Source organism: Xenopus laevis, chromosome 5L (assembly GCF_017654675.1).
Source record: "Xenopus laevis strain J_2021 chromosome 5L, Xenopus_laevis_v10.1, whole genome shotgun sequence".
NCBI lineage: Eukaryota > Metazoa > Chordata > Amphibia > Anura > Pipidae > Xenopus > Xenopus laevis.
In genome coordinates, this window is record NC_054379.1 from 139,495,585 (window position 1) to 139,516,253 (window position 20,669).

Sequence of the window (20,669 nt, forward strand, 5' to 3'; positions counted from 1 at the left end):
GTTTATCTACCAGCCCAAGGTAACCACAGCCCTTTAGCAGTAAAGATCTGTGTCTCCAAAGATGCCCCAGTAGCTCCCCATCTTCTTTTCTGCTGATTCACTGCACATGCTCTGTGCTGGTGTCACTTACTGAACTTAGGGACCCACTCACAATATACAGTACACATAGAATAGAAATGTCACAATATGACATTTAGTAATTAATGACACATGGCATCTCAGAAACCAGTAGAGAGAGAACCTACACTGCGAGAGAGAGAGAGAGAGAATGAATAGTGATGCTGTGAGGCAGAAATGTTCCATTTATTTATATTTTTATTATTCAAAACAGTCAATTTACAAAGATAACAAAAGACTGACAAAATAAACTGCATTTGTTACAAAATCATTTCATTTCTTCACAGTGATTATATAAGGTCCAGTTACTTCATTACACCACTATTTTTAATATAAACATCACATAACAGAGGTAGCCAGAAGAGGTTCTAAAAGACTTGCCCTATTCCTTATGCACATTGTCCCCCCTGATACAATACAGTATGTCCTAAGCTGGGAGTCAAGTTGAAGAGGATCATTTCTTTAATTACCATTGCAATGCTCCCCCCTTGTACTTTTGTTATTCTGAAGGAAGTAGACAATCCCTTTCCTATACTGGCGCTCATAGGGCTTTAAAATCGATTTGCTTGTCTTGGAGATCTCTCCCCTATAAGTTACAGCAGGGGCAGATCAGAATGAAAAATCAATGGATTGGTCAGGAGATATTTTTCACAATAATGCAACTGGCCATGGATATGAGCAGAGGTAACAGGTAGGACCACTATATGGGGTTTATCTTGATGTGGGAATGGTAGCAATTTTATACTTGTACCTACATGTACTAATACACAAGTCATGTATCCCCTGTTGGTATTTTAGCAGAGTTATTTAGCAGGGAAGAATGGCAAATGCTTATGTGTTAGTAGCAGCTTGCTTACATTGAGATACAGGTATGGGAACAGTTATCCACAAACTCATTATCCACAAATTACGGAAAGGCCATGTCCCATATACTCCATTTTATCCAAATTTTAAAAAAAAAATTGTCTTTTTTTCTCTGGAATAATAAAACAGTAGCTTATACTTGATCCCGACAAAGAATGAATCCTTATTGGAAGTAAAACCAGCCCTTTGGGTTTATTTAAAGGAAAACTATACCCCTCAAACAATGTAGGTCTCTATAAAAAGATATCGCATAAAACAGCTCATTCGTCAAACCCTGCTTCATGTAAATAAACCATTTTGATAATAATATACTTTTTAATAGTATGTGCATTTGGGTAATCATAAATAGAAAACTGTCATTTTAAAAAAAGAAGGGCCGCCCTCTGGGATCGTAGGATTCTTGGCGCACACAAACAAACCATACTTGTTAGGTCACATGAGCCAATGAACAGACCGAGTTCTGTCTTCTGCTTCAACACTTCTTCCTGTTACAGTTAAAGTAATAGTATTTCTGGTCAGGTGATCTCCGAAACAGCACACAGACCATCACAAAATGGTGGTTCAAAGCAAGAGATGTAAAAGGGCAATATTTACTTAAATATATAGATCAGTCTGGGAAGATTCATTAATATGCCGCTTAAATTGATATAAACTGTCGCTCAAGTATTCATTTTGGGGGTATAGGTTTCCTTTAATGTTTATGTGTCCAAACTATGGAAAACCGCAGCTCTCGAGCATTCTGGATAACAGATTCCATACCTGTATTAGTTAGTATAATGCCTTGAAATACGCAGAAGCAGGTTAGGGGGCTTTGAACCTTTTTGTGTTTGTTCGTAGGCTCGTAGGCACACATAGGGTTGGCTTGGTTGCTTTCACCCAGCATTTTGTTACTTTTGTTATGCAGGCTGAGAGAAACAGATCCGCTCCCTATGTGAAAGTAGGCATTTTCGGGACGACCTCGGCGCTGCGTGCCTGCACACAAAGTGGAAGTTGCACTTTTCACTACACATGAATGGAGCTGGGGAAGGGTAGCGGATCTGCTTCTCCCTGGCTCTACAACTTGCTATACCATCAGTTTTAAGGCTTTTAAAAACAATAAAAGATAAAAACAAATATAACAAATTCCATTTATTTCTGTTGGATATGTTCCCTATTCTAAATATGGGGCAATCCCTTTGCATTAGAATTCCTGCTCTTCATACGGTATATTCTCCTCCACTGGCTAGGGTATGTGTCATGCAAGGATATAGAAGATGATCATTGCCATCCTCTTACCTCTTTACAGGGGTGAAAGTGGGAACTGTACAGTAGAATTTAATGTGGCCCATGAATTGTTAGATCTAATAATAACAAGACTGTACTGTGTTATGGAACAGTCACCCAACTGCCCTGTTCTATGGACCTCCCAGAATGCCTGGTGCTTAACATCTGATCATTAGAGAACAGAAAAGGGAGTGCAGTCTAGCGAGTGTGACTTGAGGCACATATAGGGGATTACTAACATAGCAATTCACTAACAGGGAAACTGGTTCGTAGGTGCAGAAGTAGTAGAAATACCAACCAAAAAACCCATCCCAGAGCATTCCAGACCCTAATTGGCTGAAACCATGTCGCCAGGGACTTCCTAGATGCCGTGGTATTGTACCAGTTGGAGCAACGCTGCAGGGCCACCTCCCAGCTTCCCATAGACCGCTCATACTCTTTCCACTTAGCCTGGGGTTCAAATTCACATTGAGTCGTCCTCAGTTTCTTTAGCTCGTCTTTAGTGGACCATAAACCTTTAGTGTAAAGAGAGAACAGTCAGTTGTGTCATTTATTTTCCCTTTAAAGGGGAGGGGGGCATACTTTTTTTTTTAAAGGAAATTATGTTAAAATTATATGCAATTTACTTGCACTAATTATGTTCTCTTTGAAGAGATAGAAAAGTATGAGGCAGAAACAGTGATGGGCACCTTGTATACTCCAGTACAAATAATTATGGGCAACGTGGGAGGGGGTTACATTGTGGGTCCTTACTGCGCTTACTTCTACCCCCCAAGGTAGCCTACAGCTGCAGGGTCTCCTCCAATTATTATTATGTCACTGCCTGATGTTGCTGAACTACTTGTGGGTCAGCACAATCTGGAGGACCTCAGGGTGGCCATCACTGACCAAAAACATTCTTTTATATTTTAACATATCAAAATATATAAACTGTATGAATAAGAGCTTCCTTTGCCCCAACAACACCCCAGTATTAGGCTATTGTCAAATGACAATGCCCAGCATTTTCAGCCATGTTTTTAGACATAACAAATACATACCTACAGCCATACCAGCAAGGAAAGCAGCTCCCAGAGAAGACATGTCTGTGTGTTTTGGTTTGTCGATAGTTTGACCAAGTAAATCTGCTGTCATCTGCATGATGAAGTTGTTATTACTGACACCCCCATCTGCCCTATAAAAGACGACAATGGAAGCTGCTGAACATTGGGAACATTGACTGATGTTTGCAGGAGTTGAACAACTTCAGTGCTAATATCGCAGAATACAAGGGAAAATATATCCCATATATATATAATCCATTACATCTCAGGCCTGTCTAATACATTAAATAGTGTTATTCTGGTAAATATTGGTTTGGAAGAGTGCTGAAAATGTTTCCTGCATTGATGTGACAATATCATAGCAAGAATCATAAGGCTATATAAACATGCTACTTTTTAAATGCGTTTGCCTTGTGCTGTGATTCTATGGGGCAGATTTACTAAAGGGCAAAGTGGGCGTCGCTAGCAAAAATTCGCCAGAAATCTCATCCGCAGAGACATCAGCAATTTACTAGACGCAACTTCACATTTTAGTGAATTAGCGTAGTGGTAGCGAATTTGCACCTGGTGAAGTGTGGTGAAGCCTTTGCAGGCAAAAATTTGCTCTTTAGTCCCTACGCGTTTCACTGTGTGCTACCTGTTCTCATGTCTCCCATTAGGGATCAAGGCTTCAAGGCTTAAAGCATTAACAATAGAGGAACAATTTCTATTGCATTTAACGCTGAGCTCCATACCTGGTGGGAACAGACGTACTCTGCTCTACAGGAAACCCACTTCATGGCAAATACATTTAATATATGATGTTATGTGTCTGTACCATAGAAAGCCCGTTGACAAACTGAGGCATGGCCTTGTTTTAAAATATATGAAATAATTTTACAGCACTTTCTGCACTTGTGCATTACATATCAAAAGTAATACTGACCTGATAAGTGTGATGGGGATAGTGGTTTCCCTGAGCACAGTGTCGTACAGCTGCTTATTCCTGTCGATGAAACATATGGATTTAATTGGACTGTTAAACACATAACATGGAAAAGAGAGGTTTCTCTAAATTGCCTTAATGCAACTGATATTAGAATATAGGCACACAATCTTGTAATGGCTTAGCAGGGTGAAAGAGATAGAATAGGCGATCTCTACGTATATGTGCATGATACACACTTACCTCTTTGTATTTGATTCATTGAATAAAAAGTGTAATACATATTTTTCTCTTTCTGCGCATATGTGCAGGTGTTACTAAGCCAGCTTACAATTTCAGTCTTATCTGAAACTCCCATGAAGCCTAGGCTTCTTTATATAGCCAGAGATACACAACTCACTGCTCTTGGTCTTTCCCAAAAGTACGCTGTGCTTATAGGCTGCTAAAATGCGGTACTAATAGGATATCATTTCTACTAGGCATGATATATGGTCCTCAACTGCTTTCTAACCATGGATACATGACTGTAGCAGCTGTAGTTGAACAAAAGATGCCACCTGTTTGTAGCCTGTCTTTATTGCCCAATAACTTGGCCATAGAAAAAGCTAAGGCTTTCTACTGGGAAAGTTTTAAAAGTAAAAGTTATGGGATGAAATATATGGGTCTGCTTCCTCTGTAGTTATGTCCCTGGGTAGAACCCAGTTGTACTGCAGCAATATCTCTAGATCAGTGTTCCCCAACCAGTGGCTCACAAGCAACATGTTGCTCAACAAACCCTTGGATGTTGTTCCCAGTGGCCCCAAATTAGGTTCTTATTTTTGAATTCCTGTCTTGGAGGCAAGTTTTGGTTGCATAAAAACCAGGAGTACTGACAAACAGAGCCTTGTGTAGGCTGCCAGTCCACATAGGAGCTACCAAATAAAATAACCAATCACAGCCCTTATTAGGCACCTCCAGGAACTTGTTTCATGCCTGGGTTGCTCCCCAACTCTTTTTAAAATTGAATGTGGCTCACCGGCAACATAGATAAGCAAAGTTGATGCAATTAGCCCATAAAGGCACCACTATAAATCAATTTGCAATAATGGAATTAATAGTAAAAGTGGGGAGATATACTCACAGTTCACCCCAGTCCATGAGTGCATAGCACATAGCAAAAGTTGTGAGTTTTTTCTCCCAAAAATAATGACCAATATACAATTAAAATTTCAATCCATTTATTGGGACATACAGGAGACAGCCTGACGCGTTTCATACCTGTTGGGGCACTTACTCATAGGCTGCCTGACGGGTTTCGTGCCTGTTAGGGCACTATCTTATAAGCCTATGAGTAAGTGCCCCAACAGGAACGTAACGCGTCAGGTTGTCTCCTGTATGTCCCAATAAATGGATTCAACTTTTAATTATATTTTGGTCATTATTTTTGGGAGAAGCAACAACTTTTCCCCGGCAACATAGGTTGGGGACCCCCTGTCTAGACTATGAATGCTTGCGGGCACTGGTCCATTCTATAGATTTATGATGACACCAGTGTATTCGCTGTTCTCCCACCTGTATGCCACTGACTCCAGGATGGCTCTCACCAGATGGCTCTTGCTGGTGGATGGTTTGAGGCCCATGAATGAGGCACAGGCGTAGGGATCATTTATAGGCGCCTGAAAACATACAAAGAACAGTAAGAATTATAAATTCCCTCTTGCACACTCAATCTAAAGCCAATATAATAGAGAGGCACTTACACACCACAGGCCGGCAGCAGGGAGGGAGAAAAACAAGCATGTTACATACAAGTACATGGGCGAGTGTTTAACCAAAATAATTACAAAGTCAGAGGACATAAACATGTTATAAACATATAACTGAAAGAACATAACCTGACTTACTTTGCCAATGTCATGTGTATTTATTAGTGGGCAGGCGGTCATTATGACAAATAGCCTTCTATGGGGCAAGACACACAAGGAAGTAGCGGGAGAGAAGCACATTCATGAACCTGCCGATGACTTCAGGTTCAAGAGCCCGGCCAGGTAACAAGCTCGAGGTTCACTCTCATAGGGGTACATCTGACAAGCTGTGCCTCCTGCCGCACATAACTGATCTTAAGCAATAGTATTTGAATGTGCTTCTATTAAAAATGATTCTTAACATGTTAAAATGCATACACTGCATTTAATGCAAGTGTTTTTTATATTGCAACACACATTTCTGTATTTCAGTATATTCTGAACAAAATTCTGTAAAAATAAAAACACAGGTGCCCCAAAATGCAGATTTGATGCTTTTGGGTACAACCAGGCAGAATAATATGGAATCAATCCGCTTGAGCACAACGGTATACTTAAAACACAGATGTTTATGTTTGCCTTCACTAATACTCAACATAACAAACCATAAATGGTGTTGTAGTTATTTTACAAATGCAAAGCACCTGTACCCGGTGTATGCCTGCAGCATTTCCCAGCAAGTATATAGATGGTATACAGAAGATATAGATGATATAGTCACACGCCCAGTTAGTCTCTCCTTTCTGCAGAATGCCTTAGAGCAGTCAGACACATTCGGAGGAACTGACACAGGTATTGACTTTGATAAATATGTCAAGTTGCTAATAACTTTCTTAAAATATGTACAAGACTATATCCATCAGTTCAATGTTTTTTAAATCATTAAAAAAAAAAAACAAACAACACTTGAACCACAAATAATCACACGTAAAGTGCAAAATATTAAAAGCTCACTCTGTATCAGTACTTTCTACCTTTCTCCTTTAAGCAGTGACAGTCTGTGGGTCTCCAAACCAACCCAGTGCAATTGTCTTCAATGTTAATCTTGTCCAAGAAATCACCCAAGCCAGGCTCAAAGGCATTAATCTGCCATCACAATATCATCCATCCTTCCCAATTAAGGAAACCCCCAACACACAACCAGTTAGTGTATAACTCATATTTATGTTATTTCTACCAACGTGCATAACCTTTCATAAATATTAACACTGAACTTCATTTTGCAGTTTGCTGCCCAGTTCTGCAAATCATTCTGCAAAGTAGCAGCATTCTGCATATAACTTAAGTTTTGCACAATTTACTATAATAAGCAAAATAGAAACAATACTTTCATTGCTCATCTCCAGGTCATTGATAAACAAGTTAAAATGCAAAGGGCAAAGGACAGACCCCAATTTTACAATTAGAAAATTTCCACCACTACTCCTAGTCATCTATACATACATACTCCAAAAGGTTTACACAAACAGTTGTTACATAGTTAAATTGGGTTGAAAAAAGAAAAAGTCCATCAAGTTCAACCCCTCCACATGAAAACCCAGCATCCATACACATACCCCTCCCTACTTTCACATAAATTCTATATACCCATATCTATACTAACTATAGAGCTTAGTATCACAATAGCCTTTGATATTATGTCTGTCCAAAAAATCATCCAAGCCATTCTTAAAGGCATTAACTGAATCAGCCATCACAACATCACCCGGCAGTGCATTCCACAACCTCACTGTCCTGACTGTGAAGAACCCCCTACGTTGCTTCAAATGAAAGTTCTTTTCTTCTAGTCTAAAGGGGTGGCCTCTGGTACGGTGATCCACTTTATGGGCAAAAAGGTCCCCTGCTATTTGTCTATAATGTCCTCTAATGTACTTGTAAAGTGTAATCATGTCCCCTCGCAAGCACCTTTTTTCCAGAGAAAACAACCCCAACCTTGACAGTCTCCCCTCATAATTTAAGTCTTCCGTCCCTCTAACCACTTAGTTGCACTTAGTCTCTGCACTCTCTCCAGCTCATTTATATCCCTCTTAAGGACTGGAGTCCAAAACTGAACTGCATACTCCAGATGAGGCCTCACCAGGGACCTATAAAGAGTCATAATTATGTTTTCATCCCTTGAGTTAATGCCCTTTTTTATGCAAGACAGAACTTTATTTGCTTTAGTAGCCACAGAATGACACTGACCAGAATTAGACAACGTGTTATCTACAAAGACCCCTAGATCCTTCTCATTTAAGGAAACTCCCAACACACTGCCATTTAGTGTATAACTTGTATTTATATTATTTTTGCCAATGTAAATGCAAGTTATACACTTGTTGTATAACAATGTTGTTAGACAACATCCATTCATTTTCTTTAAAGCAATGGTTCCCAAATTGTACAGCTGCACCCCCCCCAGTGGCAGGGGGAAGATCAGTCTGAATGCCAGTTGTCCTTATAGATATGAATGAAAGCCCAGGGTCAAGGGGGCTCATTTATAAACCCTGGGCACATTTGATCCTGGGCAGTAACCCATAGCAACCAATCAGACGTTTGCTTTCAGTGTTCACCCTGCAGCTAACTGAAAAAACCTAATCACTAATTGGTTGCTATGGGTAACTGCCCAGATGCAAATTTGTTTATAAATGAGCCACAATGATTTGGACTTAGGGGGGCTCTTAACAAAACTGGGCAAATTTGCCCACCGGCAGTTACACATAGCAACCAATCAGTGATTAGCTTTTTTTTTTAAAGCCAGCTGCAAGTAGAAAATTGAAAGCAACAATATGATTGGTTGCCATGGGTTACTGCCCGTGGGCAAATTTGCCCAGTGTTGATAAATGACCCCCAATGTGTCTTTAAGATTAGACTTCAATGGGACTTGCCTTTTTCTATTTTACAGTTCTTACAAGCAATACATTTTTCACTGCCAAAATATAAAAAAATCAGGGCCCCCTCCTATCATGTTCCCAGATAGCATTAATTGAATTGGCTGCACTGACACTAAAGGGAAGGATATAGAGCATTTTCATCTATGGCAAAGGACCTTTTGAGATTACTGGGATTTAACTTCAGTGCTAAACTGCAGAGATCAGAATGCTACTGCAGACCAAAGTGTTACTAGAATATTACATATAGACTAACGAGACTCATAGCAATATCAGTGAAAGGCGATATCAATGAATATCAGTTTAGTAGAAAGGATCAGATATGGTTTGACCCCACATATGTTACCTGCAAGCCAGAAAAAGATGGTACGAAGTAAATCCCCCCGCAGTCAGGGACGCTCCGGGCCATTGTCTCAGTGTCGGCAACACTGGTGAAGAGATCTGGAATAGCAAAGAGGGGCTTGAGACAGGAGAGAGAGCACAACAATGCACTGAAGTGAAAAACAATCTACACATCGGCTTGGAGGTAAATTATGAGTGATGAAAGTAAAGACAATTCCAAGCAGTGCAAATTCGCCAGCGACCGATTCGCCAGGACATCGCTAATTCCCTAAAATGCGAAGTTGCGTCCAGGGCACCGAACACTGGTAAAGTTGCGCTATCGTTACTTCGCCAAGCAAAGTAAAGTTGCGCAAGCGTTGGCTAATTTGCATACGGGAGGAAGTGAAAGTTGAATGGACGTATATGTTGCAGCAAACACATTACACTACACAAGTGTAATAAAATAGAGTTGTTATAATGCCCTACACACGAGCCCACTGTATAGTTTATGTGCCATATGTTTTCGGGAAACCCGGTTACCCAAAACAATTTTGCAGGCTATAACTCAGAAAAAAGGAAAAAGACGCCAGCGTTTTTTTTGGGACTTAGAACATTTTTCAACATTGCACTTCGCCTGGTCTGAGCTGGCAAAGGCAAGTCTAGCGCAAGAGGTAACGTTCAGTAAAATCCACATCTTAGTGAATTTGCGGAGTTAAGTCCGTTTGCCAGAGCGAAAATTCGCCTGGCGTTAAGAGTGTGAAGCAACACTAGTGTCGATCTCCTTCGCTAGCAAAGTGACGCCTGCGCACGTTAGGGAATCTGCGAAATTACGTCATGCTGGTGAATTGTCTCCCTTTAGGGAATCTGCCCCCAAGCTCTTTGGGGTAATTTTAGGACAAAAGCTAGCTAAAAATATACCTGAAATATACTCCCCACGCTCACTAGACATTTATTTTAAACCCTCAGGGCATGGGCTAATGTGGCTCCTAGTAGTTTTCAGACAACTGTGTTTTTTGCCCCTTCTAAAACCACAACATTAAACCTCCTTCTATTGAGTTCTTTGGGAATAGTGTAAAAATGATGTAACGGACACTTTGCAGTCCCCTTCGCTGCACTAGAGTTACATTTAGACTCTTTATCCAGAACAGATGACGTACTTAGCTCCTCAGCCCATTTGATAGCGGTGCCAGTGTCGGAGGCATTTCCTTCAGCCAAACACACAACCTCGTCACCAACTTTCCAGCCAATCAGCGGGTACAAACCTGGCAGAAGGATGATACAGAGGTCAGTCATAACATTTTCAATTGTTGAGCTGTGAATGTTACATAGTTTAATGCCAATGTCACACTGCTAACTTGCACTTTAGCACTGGGGTTGTGTTTGTAGGCCAGTCATACCCCCGAAACAACTCAAACACGAGAGATACGGACATCAGAAAATCTTTTTTATTACCTATCATAACTTTGTCTTTGAATGCATAAAAGTATTTGCCTGATGCTTTTACATTACCTTTCTTACTACCCTGTTTCTGTATAAGGGGGCTGCCATATTTGTGCAGCAGGAGTCCATTAGCATTAGAATCTCTAACTGACTGGTTAAGAAGGGACAGTCCGGTTGGCAAAACAGTCAGGTTTAGGAACTTCAACAATTACTTACGAAAGCAGAACTGTCAGCGAGAAATGATCAACATGACCTATAGGTAACTTTTAAAGTAGATTAATATTTTTAAAATAAAATTTTTAGTGTCAGTATCAATTTAACTTTGCTTAATGCTACAAACCAGCCAGAACAATGCAGCTGAGTGGGCAGAGAAGGGTGAGGAGGCATAGTGTGCACTGGGCCTACCGAAAATTATTTTACAAGGGGGACTCGACCTATCATAACACATCACTGCTTGCTTTTACACCATGGTTTTTAAAAGGGGTTGTTCACCTTTGAGTTAACTTTTAGTATGACTTAGAGTGTTATTTTGAGACAATTTGCAGTAGGCTTCCTTTTTTCTTTATTATTTGTGTTAGCTTTTTATTCACCAGCTCTCCAGTTTGCAATTCCAGCAATCTGATTGCTAGGGTCCAAATTACCCTAGCAACCAAGCACTGAACTGAATAAGACGGGATATGAATAGGAGAGGCCCGAATAGAAAGATGAGTAATAAAAAGTAACAATACATTTGTAGCCTTACAATGAATTTGTTTTTAGATGGGGTCAGTGGCCCCATGTTTGAAAGCTGGAAGTAGTCCGAAAAAGAAGGCAAATAATTCAAAACTATAAAAAAGTAAATAATGAAGACTAATTGAATATTTGCTTAGAATTGGCCATCCTATAACATACTAAGAGTTAGAAGTGAACCACCCCTTTATGAAGTTTGCAGTTTACAGTACTGAGTTCACCTAATCTGCAACTGTCATCCCTCCAAAACCACACAAGCACAACTTCACTAAATCCCACAAACCAGCCACAATAAAGTAGCCGAGTGGGCAGCGGAGGGCAAGGAGGGACAGCGAGCACTGAGTCTCCCAAATAATTATTTTGAAAGGGGGACCCAGCTTTTTCAAATAACAACACTGCTTACTTTTACTGAATTTGCCTAATCTGTCACTGTCTCTCCGCATGGCTACACATGGTTTTAAAGTAATCTAATATGTTAAAAGGGGAGTGGTCTATATTTCTGACTTCACTGGGGGTGTGGCCAAACAAGATCACTGTTTAGCAGGAATAAAGTCCTAAATATCCTATAGCCTGAGCAAAGAGATACCATAAAACTAAGCCACTTTTGGAGGAAAATGCAAGGGTATAGTGGCAAAGCTCTAAATGACAGCAGCAATGTGCTAGACTGAGTCAGATTTTAAAAGAGCAAGAGGGCTGAGGGAGGGGATAAGGAAAGTTGTGGGCAGCCAGCCTGATACAAAGGCAATGTAAGCAAGGCTGAAACTGCAACCTCAGATAGTAATTCCTGCACAAATTCTACAAAGCAAAAGGGGAATAATTAATTTACATCTTAAAATTTCACTTTTAGATAAAAGGAAAATGTTAAAAACTAGTGTCCTTGAGACAGCGATGATCAACAGAAATATTGTGAATTTTGCAAAGAAATCAATGATGTTGCTTTGAGTCTTGTTGGATTGTCCAAATTCTGCAGCTAAAATGTCAGCCATCAAGTATTAAGAAAATAGCAGCAATGCCAGACTAGGCCTCTTAGTGTTCACCAGAGAACCAAGTATACCAAGCCCACTCTAACAACAACTTAGATAGTGATAAATGCTATTAGTATTACATAGGCCTATGGGTGAAATAAGAATGAGGTGATAAGAGCTATAAATAACATAACATTTGTCCTTAGAAATGGCACTTAATGATACCATTAATCATATATGATGCCAGGTGTGTATTTTAAAAGATAACATACCCCCCACCCACTATAATACATGAGGACAAGAGTCCCATGAACAGTACTAAAGCTCTTTGGCTCCCATACATGGGCAGATATACAGTAAGCTGCCGATAGATTAAGTCGGTAGTTTATTGCCCAGTGTATGGGGCCCTCTAATGGGCTTCCCAGATCGATATTTGGCTGAAAGTTGCCCAGATGTTGTTCGGCAGGGTTTACAAATCCCGTCTGATCAAGGACAGCATCAGTTCGTTGATGAGGTACTTGATTTAATAGCCCGCTTCCTCCTCCCCTAGGGCCCACGATCGGATCAGCCCAATATCACCCACCTGAAGGTGGACATATCCGGAAAGATCCGCTCATTTGGCGACCTCACCAAACAATCAGATCTCCACATGTATGCCCATCTTTAGTCCTCGTGACTTTATTTGATTGTGGACAATAAGTGATATGGATATGACCAAGTGAAATGACCCTGAAAAGCTTGAGGCTGAAAATACAGAAAAGCAACTACATTACAGCATACCCTGTGACCCATTGAGGCTTTACTACACCCCCGGAAGGACATGGTCGTTGGAGGCACCTGATATTTTTCCATTTCTTGTCTAGGGGCAGCGGAAAAGGCCACTGATATAAAGGTATAGATAAACTAAAGTTTTAGAAGCTTTAGGGTCATGGCATACAGGCACATTCAGGGAGAATAGTCGTCCGGGGACAAATCTTCTCTTCTTTGGGGCGACTAATCTCCCTGAACTGCCTCCCCGAACGCGTTTCGTTTTCTAAAGTTGCCTGAAGTTTCCTCGTGAGGCAACTTTGGGCGATTTTGGAAAAAAGAATCACGCCGAGTGTCATCCCACCGGTGACATTTTAGACGTCGGGAAGGGAGGGGATGCAGTTCGGGGAGATTAGTCGCCCCGAAGAAGGAGATTTGTCGCCGGCCAAACTAATCTCCCTGAATCTGCCGGTGTGCCCTGACCCTTAAATTACAGAGGGAGTTTTTCCCATTAATTCAGTAAACATTCAAATGATACAGTCCTAGTAAAGTACACATAAAAGACTAAAGGGGCCATTGATAATGGCCAATATATGACCATACTACAGAATTAGTACAGAAAACTACAGTTTATATGCTACTGGATTCCATTATTTCATTCCCACTGCTCCCCTCCCCCAAAGTCTCAGACACAACAGTATTTCTTACAGCTCACTGCACATTGACAAACCTGGGCACCCTTTGGTCCTAACCCATAAAAGCCCCTTGCTTTGTTAGATGTCTGGTAATTTCAACTGCCATAATAAAAATAGCACTAGAGTCTGTGTTAGATGTAGATACACCAGTATCCAGGATAGCAATGAAGTAAACCAAGAATATCTGGCTCAGCCACCTCATCCACTCAGAGCTCTAATTCCTTAGTGGGGTGGCCAGTCCCACAATTCGTGCACCTATTTCTGAATACCTGCAATAGATGTGTGAAGTGTTTCTCCAGTATTAATAGAAATGAATGATCCTGTTCCCATCGTTAACTTGACGCTCCCCACATCGAAACAGCACTGTCCAAACATGGCAGCTTGCTGGTCAGCGACCTGAAAAAGCAAAGACAAGGGCTTGTCACTGAACTGCCAGAATAGAAACATTGCCTGAAGAGATTGCAGTCTATGATTGTTAAGTATTCATACTTACCAATGCAAGGATAGGCACCGGAGCTCCAAATATAGTAGGATCTGCAAGCCCGAAGCTGTGACTGAGAGGAGAATGAGCGCACTGTAACATTGTGTCTGACACGTATTCTTTAGGTCATTTTCAACAGTAAAATATCAGTCAGTATAAATGGCTCAGCTAAATTAGTGAGCTGAGAAATATTTTCAGAACTGTGCAGACTATTAAAAGGGGCATTTACCCACCCATAACTTTATGTAAAATAACAGACTGCGTTTCTGAGTACTTTTGCAATTTACATTATTATTATTGATTTATTTATTTTTAAAGATTGAATGATTTTAACATTGCCCCCTGCTGCTCAGCCTGGGCAGAAAGGCAAAGACTTAAAATAGAACTAAACCCTAACTAAAGAGGTAGGCTTGAAGTGTTACATTATGTTTTGGGCTTCTATACCAGCCCAAAGCAACCACAGCCCTTTAGCAGTAAAGATTTGTGTCTTCAAAGATGCCCCAGTAGCTCCCCATCTTCTTTTCTGCTGATTCACTGCACATGCTCTGTGCTGCTGTCACTTACTGAGCTTAGGGACCCACTCACAGTATACAGTACACATAGAATATAAATATCACAATATAAGGCTGATTAGTAAGTAATACAGATAATTACTACATGGCAGCACAGAACCCAGTGCAATTAGCATCAGAATTTTATAATCAGTCCTGTAGCATCAGTTTATATTAAAGATAACCCTCATTTTCTGCTTGATAATTTCCGACGACCCCTAACCTTAGCTTCTCAACAGCTGCTCAGAGCCCACCGAGCATGTGAGTGTCACAGACACTTTCCAAGATGGTGACCCCCTGTGACAAGTTTGAAGTCCTGGATCATTGCTGCTATTGACAAGCTGAAACTTTAGGCTGGTGCAATAAGGTCATTGTGTAAAAATTGGCATTTAGGGTTTAGTTCTTTAATTTACTGAATCACTTGTCACACTGAAAAAAGATTATCAGATCAATTTAAAAAAAACAGGGACAATGCAATCAGTGTCACTTCTCGCTACATTTTCTAGAATTGTCCTAAATGATGTAGTATACTTTAAATCAATAAACATGCAACCATCAGGAGGCACTTCCAGCTTCAGTAATGTAAGCCCAGTTCAGAAAGTGGAACCCTTTCAATCTGATTTGCTTGAATTTGAAAATTCACGTTAAAGGAATGAGTTTCATTTGAGGCTGCTAAGTTGTTAGGCACTCCAGTGATTTTAGTCACCTGTCTGCAACCCTGGGCCAGTGCTCCTCTTCCTTTAAAAGATGTTTGAGTCTCGAGTGCTATTCATGTGAGCACAGTGCTGCCATTTCTTCCATGCCCAAAGCATCCTGTGAGCCTACTAAAGGGAGAGACACATGCTAGGATTCAGGGAGATTAGTTGCCCAGTGACAAATCTCCTCTTCTTCGGGGCGACTAATATCCCCGAACTGCCTTTCCCTGCCTTCCCACCGGCTAGAATGTAAATAATCAGCAGGATGGCACTAGGAGCGATTCGTTTTCTGAAGTAGCCCAAAGCTTCCTTATGAGGCAACTTCGGAAAACGAAGCGATCTGAGTGGCATCCTGCCTACGGGAAGGCAGTTTCGGGGAGATTAGTCAACCCAAAGAAGAGGAGATTTGTTGCGGGGCGACATATCTCCACAAATCTGAGCTTCTCTCTGCCCTAAAGCTAAGTGCATGTGCAGCACAAAACAGCAAAGAAGATTTGTATTGCACAAATCTTACCCATGGGCTGCCCAGGATATAGAAGAATATGGAGGTGGAGGACTCACAAAAATAAACTCTAGGGTGGTGCATTTTTTAATGAAGAAGAGCACTTGCCCCAGGATTGTAAATAAGCAACTAGAACCAATGCTGTCCCCAGGAAAATATAATGTAAATCTGCCAATGGTGAATATATTTAGCAAAGAAACAGATCTTACCTTGTGTCCTCCACAGGAGGAAATATAGACAAGGGAATCGACAGCAAAGAGCAGAGAAAAGAGCTCCAGCACATCTGCAACAGGAAAGTAAAGCTATTGACAGAGAGAAAGTCCCAGAGCAATGGTCAGACCGCATTCGGCATTTGTTTGACTGTACCTAATCAATCATATGGTTTTAGCATGAAATTGTGTGATGCAGAAATAGAAAGCACCTAACCTGACCACCACTACAAGTCAAAAGACTCAATTTTGCCCCTGCTTATTATGTGGAACACAGGTAGTTAATGCTGCAGACAGTTTGGTGAGCTATAGAGGACAGAATAAGGCCAATGGCCCAAGACACACTGATGCTCATTTGTCAACACTGGGCAAATGTGTCCATGGGCAGTTACCTATAGCAACCAATCAGTGATTAGCTTTTCGAAGCCAGCGGCAAGTAGAACAATGAATGCAGCAATCTGATTGGTCGCCATGGGTTACTGCCCATGGGCAAATTTGCCCAGTGTTGATAAAGGACCCCCACTGTGAGGTTTGAGGTATTTTGCCCAATTCATGTTTAGGGAAGATCAAATTTGCTTTCCATGGCTCCCTATGAGAATCATGTAAAGGCACAATCACCTGCACTTTTTATAACGGCATACGGAATCTACTTTTGGACATTTAATCCCCATGCGTTAGGGCTACTATAAAAGCACTGCAATCAAAAACCCTGAGCTCTTCCAGTGCTCCATAGCACTATATGCAGCTTATGGTTATTGTAGGCACTGGGCAGGTTGCCATGTTTCCCTGTGATACTTGTAACCCCACTGAATTCCCTGCAAGGTATATTTGACCTTCAGTTTCCTCCTAGCTACAGGATTGAGTCTGGGGATATCTTTACAAGAGTGTCTGGACCAGAATACTGCAGAAGTTGAATACAGCCTCCTGCTTTCACCCTTTGTTGTGACTGTTTTGTCCAGTTATCTGTGCACTGGTATTCTAATTATCTACAGTGCAAGCACTAAACCTGGAGTAGCTTCAGACAGTTTATCCCTGTTTAGCTCAGTTAAATACCTAACATACCAGCATGTTGCACTTACTAGATAAGGATCAAAAACTGCTGTTCCACTTGCGTTTGAATAGTCTGTTGCAAAAACAGTGCCTAAAAGAAATAGTTGTTAAAAGAAAGTGACAAAAAAAGCAAATGTTTTTTCTATTTCCAAACAAGAAAGAAATCACTAGCGCACAGCCTATCCATACTGTATTACATTACACCAGAGCCTGTTTAAATATGGGAGGCAATATGATACCGCAGCACTTGAACCTAAGGATGTTGCTATGACTAATTGAGCAGCCTTACAGCATTGACCCACACTGATATGCAAAGAATTAGAGTAGAACTTCCTAAGAAAAGGGTAAACATTCAGGTTTCATATATAACTGCAGCTTTCCCATCAGCTGTTCCAGGCACCTGCCACTCCTTTAGCAAAGAAAAATTCCATTTATTTAAACCCATTTATTTTGAGTGCAAAGATTTGTAACAATGTGACTTGACTTACATTTGTGTTATTGATGGCACTAAAACAGTGTGACATTGGTGTACAGGTATGGGACCTGTTATTCAGAATGCTCAGGACCTGGGGTTTCCATATAACAGATGTTTCTGTAATTTGGATCTCCATACCTTAAAATCATGTAAACATTATATAAACCCAATAGACTGGTCTATTTGGTCAATGTAATAATATCTTAGTTTGGATCAAGTACAAGGTACAATTTTAATATTACAGAGAAAAAGGAAATCATTAATTAAAATTTGGATTATTTGGATGAAATGGAGTCCATGGGAGACAGACATCCTGTAATTCTAAGATTTCTGGATAATGGGTTTCCGGATAATGAATCTCACACCTGTACAAACAAACAAGCAGGTGACCCACCTTTAGTGAGCTTATGCAGCAGCCATGTGTCGATGGTACCAAAGCAACAGTTTCCTTTCTCTGCTGCTTGACGCACCTACAAACACAGGTACAACTTTAGTTTTAAAGGAGACAGACATATGTAAATAAAACAAGAATGTGCCGGTGCAATATACTTTTTAAATATAGAAGGAATGTGCTTTAAGAGGTGAGGTTTCTTGTTGCTTTATTGAAAATACCCGCAAAAACCCTACTAGTCCCGCCTATCTGTGCCACTTCCTGTTGCCTCACTTCCCACTCAGTAGCTAGGCTGATCTGATAGGGACCTGAAGCCTGTCTTTGCTTATGTGACTGCACGGCTGTGATTGCCTATTCCCCTCCTACTGTGCTTGTAGAAAGGACAGGCCCAACTATTCATTTGAAACACAGACAGGGACCATAGCAGATTTATAAGGAGCTCCAATAAACGGGGCCTTTTTAAAAGATAATTTAAAATTTTAGCCCAAAGTGAAACTAGCACCATATATGATTCAATATGGTCTACCATATTAGGATAGGTTTTTAGCTATGTTCACCTTTAAGCTAACTTTTAATATGTTATGGAATGGCCAATTCTAATCAACTTTTCAATTTTTTATAGCTTTTAAATTAGTTTGGATTTTCCTGACTCTTTTCAGCTTTTAGATGGGGGTCAATGACCCCAGCATCCAAAAAGCTGTTGCTCTTCGAGGCTACAATTTTAATTACTTTTTATGACGTATCTTTCTATTGAGGCCCTGTCCTATTCTTATACTTTACTTTCATTCAGATCACACCCTGGTTGCTAATGTTCATTCATTGTTGTTTCATTTTATCTTTCTCTCCCCCAGGGTGATCTTGTGTGTTATCTTAGTATGAATTATAAAAGCACACAGAAGTCACCATATGGCAGTGTCTAACTGATTCACAGACAACTATCATGAAAATTGAATATAAGATTCTTCATACTGATATAAGAAACTTTATAAATATAACCAATTAAAAACCCAGTACCGTTTCTCAAATAATAATGTTTATCTGCACTATCCCGCTCTCATTCTGTCTTCATGCAGCAATTGGGTGTAAGATTTTCATTGACAGTAAAGGTGGCCATACGCTAGAAGATCTGCTTATGAAGGGACGAGGACCACATCGCTCGATTTCCAAGAAAAATCGAACCTGCCCGATATCTGGCTGATTTTTGGCCAGATATCCATTGGGGAAGGCCCGTCGGAACGCCCCATACAAAGGCAGATAAGCTGACGAATTGGTCTAAAGGACCGATATCGGCAGCTTAAATCTGCCCCTGTATGGCCATCTTTAGATCCAATATATCCTTTTGGGAGGGGGGCTCACTTTCCTAGCAGATGTATTAGAGCTAGCAGACATTGGCTCTACTTTTTGCTAGGGATGCACCGAATCCACTTTTTTGGATTCGGCCAAACCCACGAATCCTTCGCGAAAGATTCGGCCGAATACCGAACCGAATCCTAATTTGTATATGCAAATTAGGGGTGGGAAAGGGAAAATATGTTTTACTTCCTTGTTTTCTGATAAAAAGTCGTGCCACCCCTAATTTGCATATGCAAATTAGGATTTTGATTAAGTTCGACTGGGCAGAAGGATTCGGCCGAATCCGAATCCTGCTGAAAAAGGCTGAATCCCGAACCAAATCCTGGATTCGGTGCATCCTTACTTTTTGCACAATGTTTACAGCATACTGCAACCTGCTTGTTTATACAGGTTCTCTGCAGTCTCTAATGCCATCTAGTGGTCTATTGTTGCACAGAGCAATGTTTGTCGCCCAGTGGCCCCCCATATGGTGGGGGTTCCAATGAGAACTCGTATATAATGAATGATAATATATTATTTCATCATTATATCTGTAATACAACCCCCCATATCTTTATTTAGGGGTAGTAAACAAAAAAATAACATTTTGCCTAATAGAAGAAATAAAAGTAATTCTCATTCATTAAACATTTTCAGCGGTTTTAAAGTAAAGTAAAGTAAGTACTACCAAAAGCACTAGCTTTCTTTCCCTTGCAATTCTCTGCACTGCTTGTTATGACTATTGAACTGTAAACATTGTGCAAAATGGAGTATATACTGTTTTGGAGCCAATGTCTGCTACATTGTTGTAGGATGTAGTCAACAAAAGAGACAAGTGACTAGTTTCAAAGGCAACTACATATATCAAATAACTACAAAAATTATTAACAACATAAAACCAATAAAAATGTATATTGGAAAGTTGTCTAGAAGGAAATTTTCTGTCAATGGGCAAAAAAAAAAATGGTTTTCCATCTTAAATGCTTAAAAGAGGAACAACAACTTTTTTTGATGGGGTGTGGTTCTGCATAAAGAAAGAAATTATAATTCTAAGCAATTTTTCAACATGCATTCATTTAAAAACAGGTTTTAGTAAAAGTAGTAGCAACTACTTTCGGCACGGTCAGTTCTGGAAAATGTGACAGAACCCAGCTCTCATCCAGCCAAAACTCCAGTTGCCAGAAAGCCTTGCATGCTTCTATGTGTCTTGCTTCTGCTAT

General features: G+C 40.4%; 1 protein-coding gene across 3 annotated transcripts in view; it reads right to left on the bottom strand.

The window, feature by feature from the left end:
• Positions 1-297: 297 nt before the first annotated feature.
• Positions 298-20,669, bottom strand: part of gk5.L (glycerol kinase 5 L homeolog) — a 31,912-nt gene continuing 11,540 nt past the window's right edge. The window contains exons 6-17 of one of the 3 annotated variants that reach the window (XM_041562187.1): positions 18,121-18,196; positions 17,281-17,342; positions 16,202-16,275; positions 14,257-14,317; positions 14,033-14,159; positions 10,345-10,449; positions 9,213-9,307; positions 5,764-5,867; positions 4,213-4,272; positions 3,285-3,418; positions 2,543-2,759; positions 298-1,466 (exon numbers count right to left, since the gene is read on the bottom strand). In XM_041562187.1, coding sequence (XP_041418121.1) covers positions 1,454-1,466; positions 2,543-2,759; positions 3,285-3,418; positions 4,213-4,272; positions 5,764-5,867; positions 9,213-9,307; positions 10,345-10,449; positions 14,033-14,159; positions 14,257-14,317; positions 16,202-16,275; positions 17,281-17,342; positions 18,121-18,196 — 1,128 coding nt within the window. In that variant the 3' untranslated portion in view covers positions 298-1,453. 3 annotated transcript variants of the gene reach the window in all.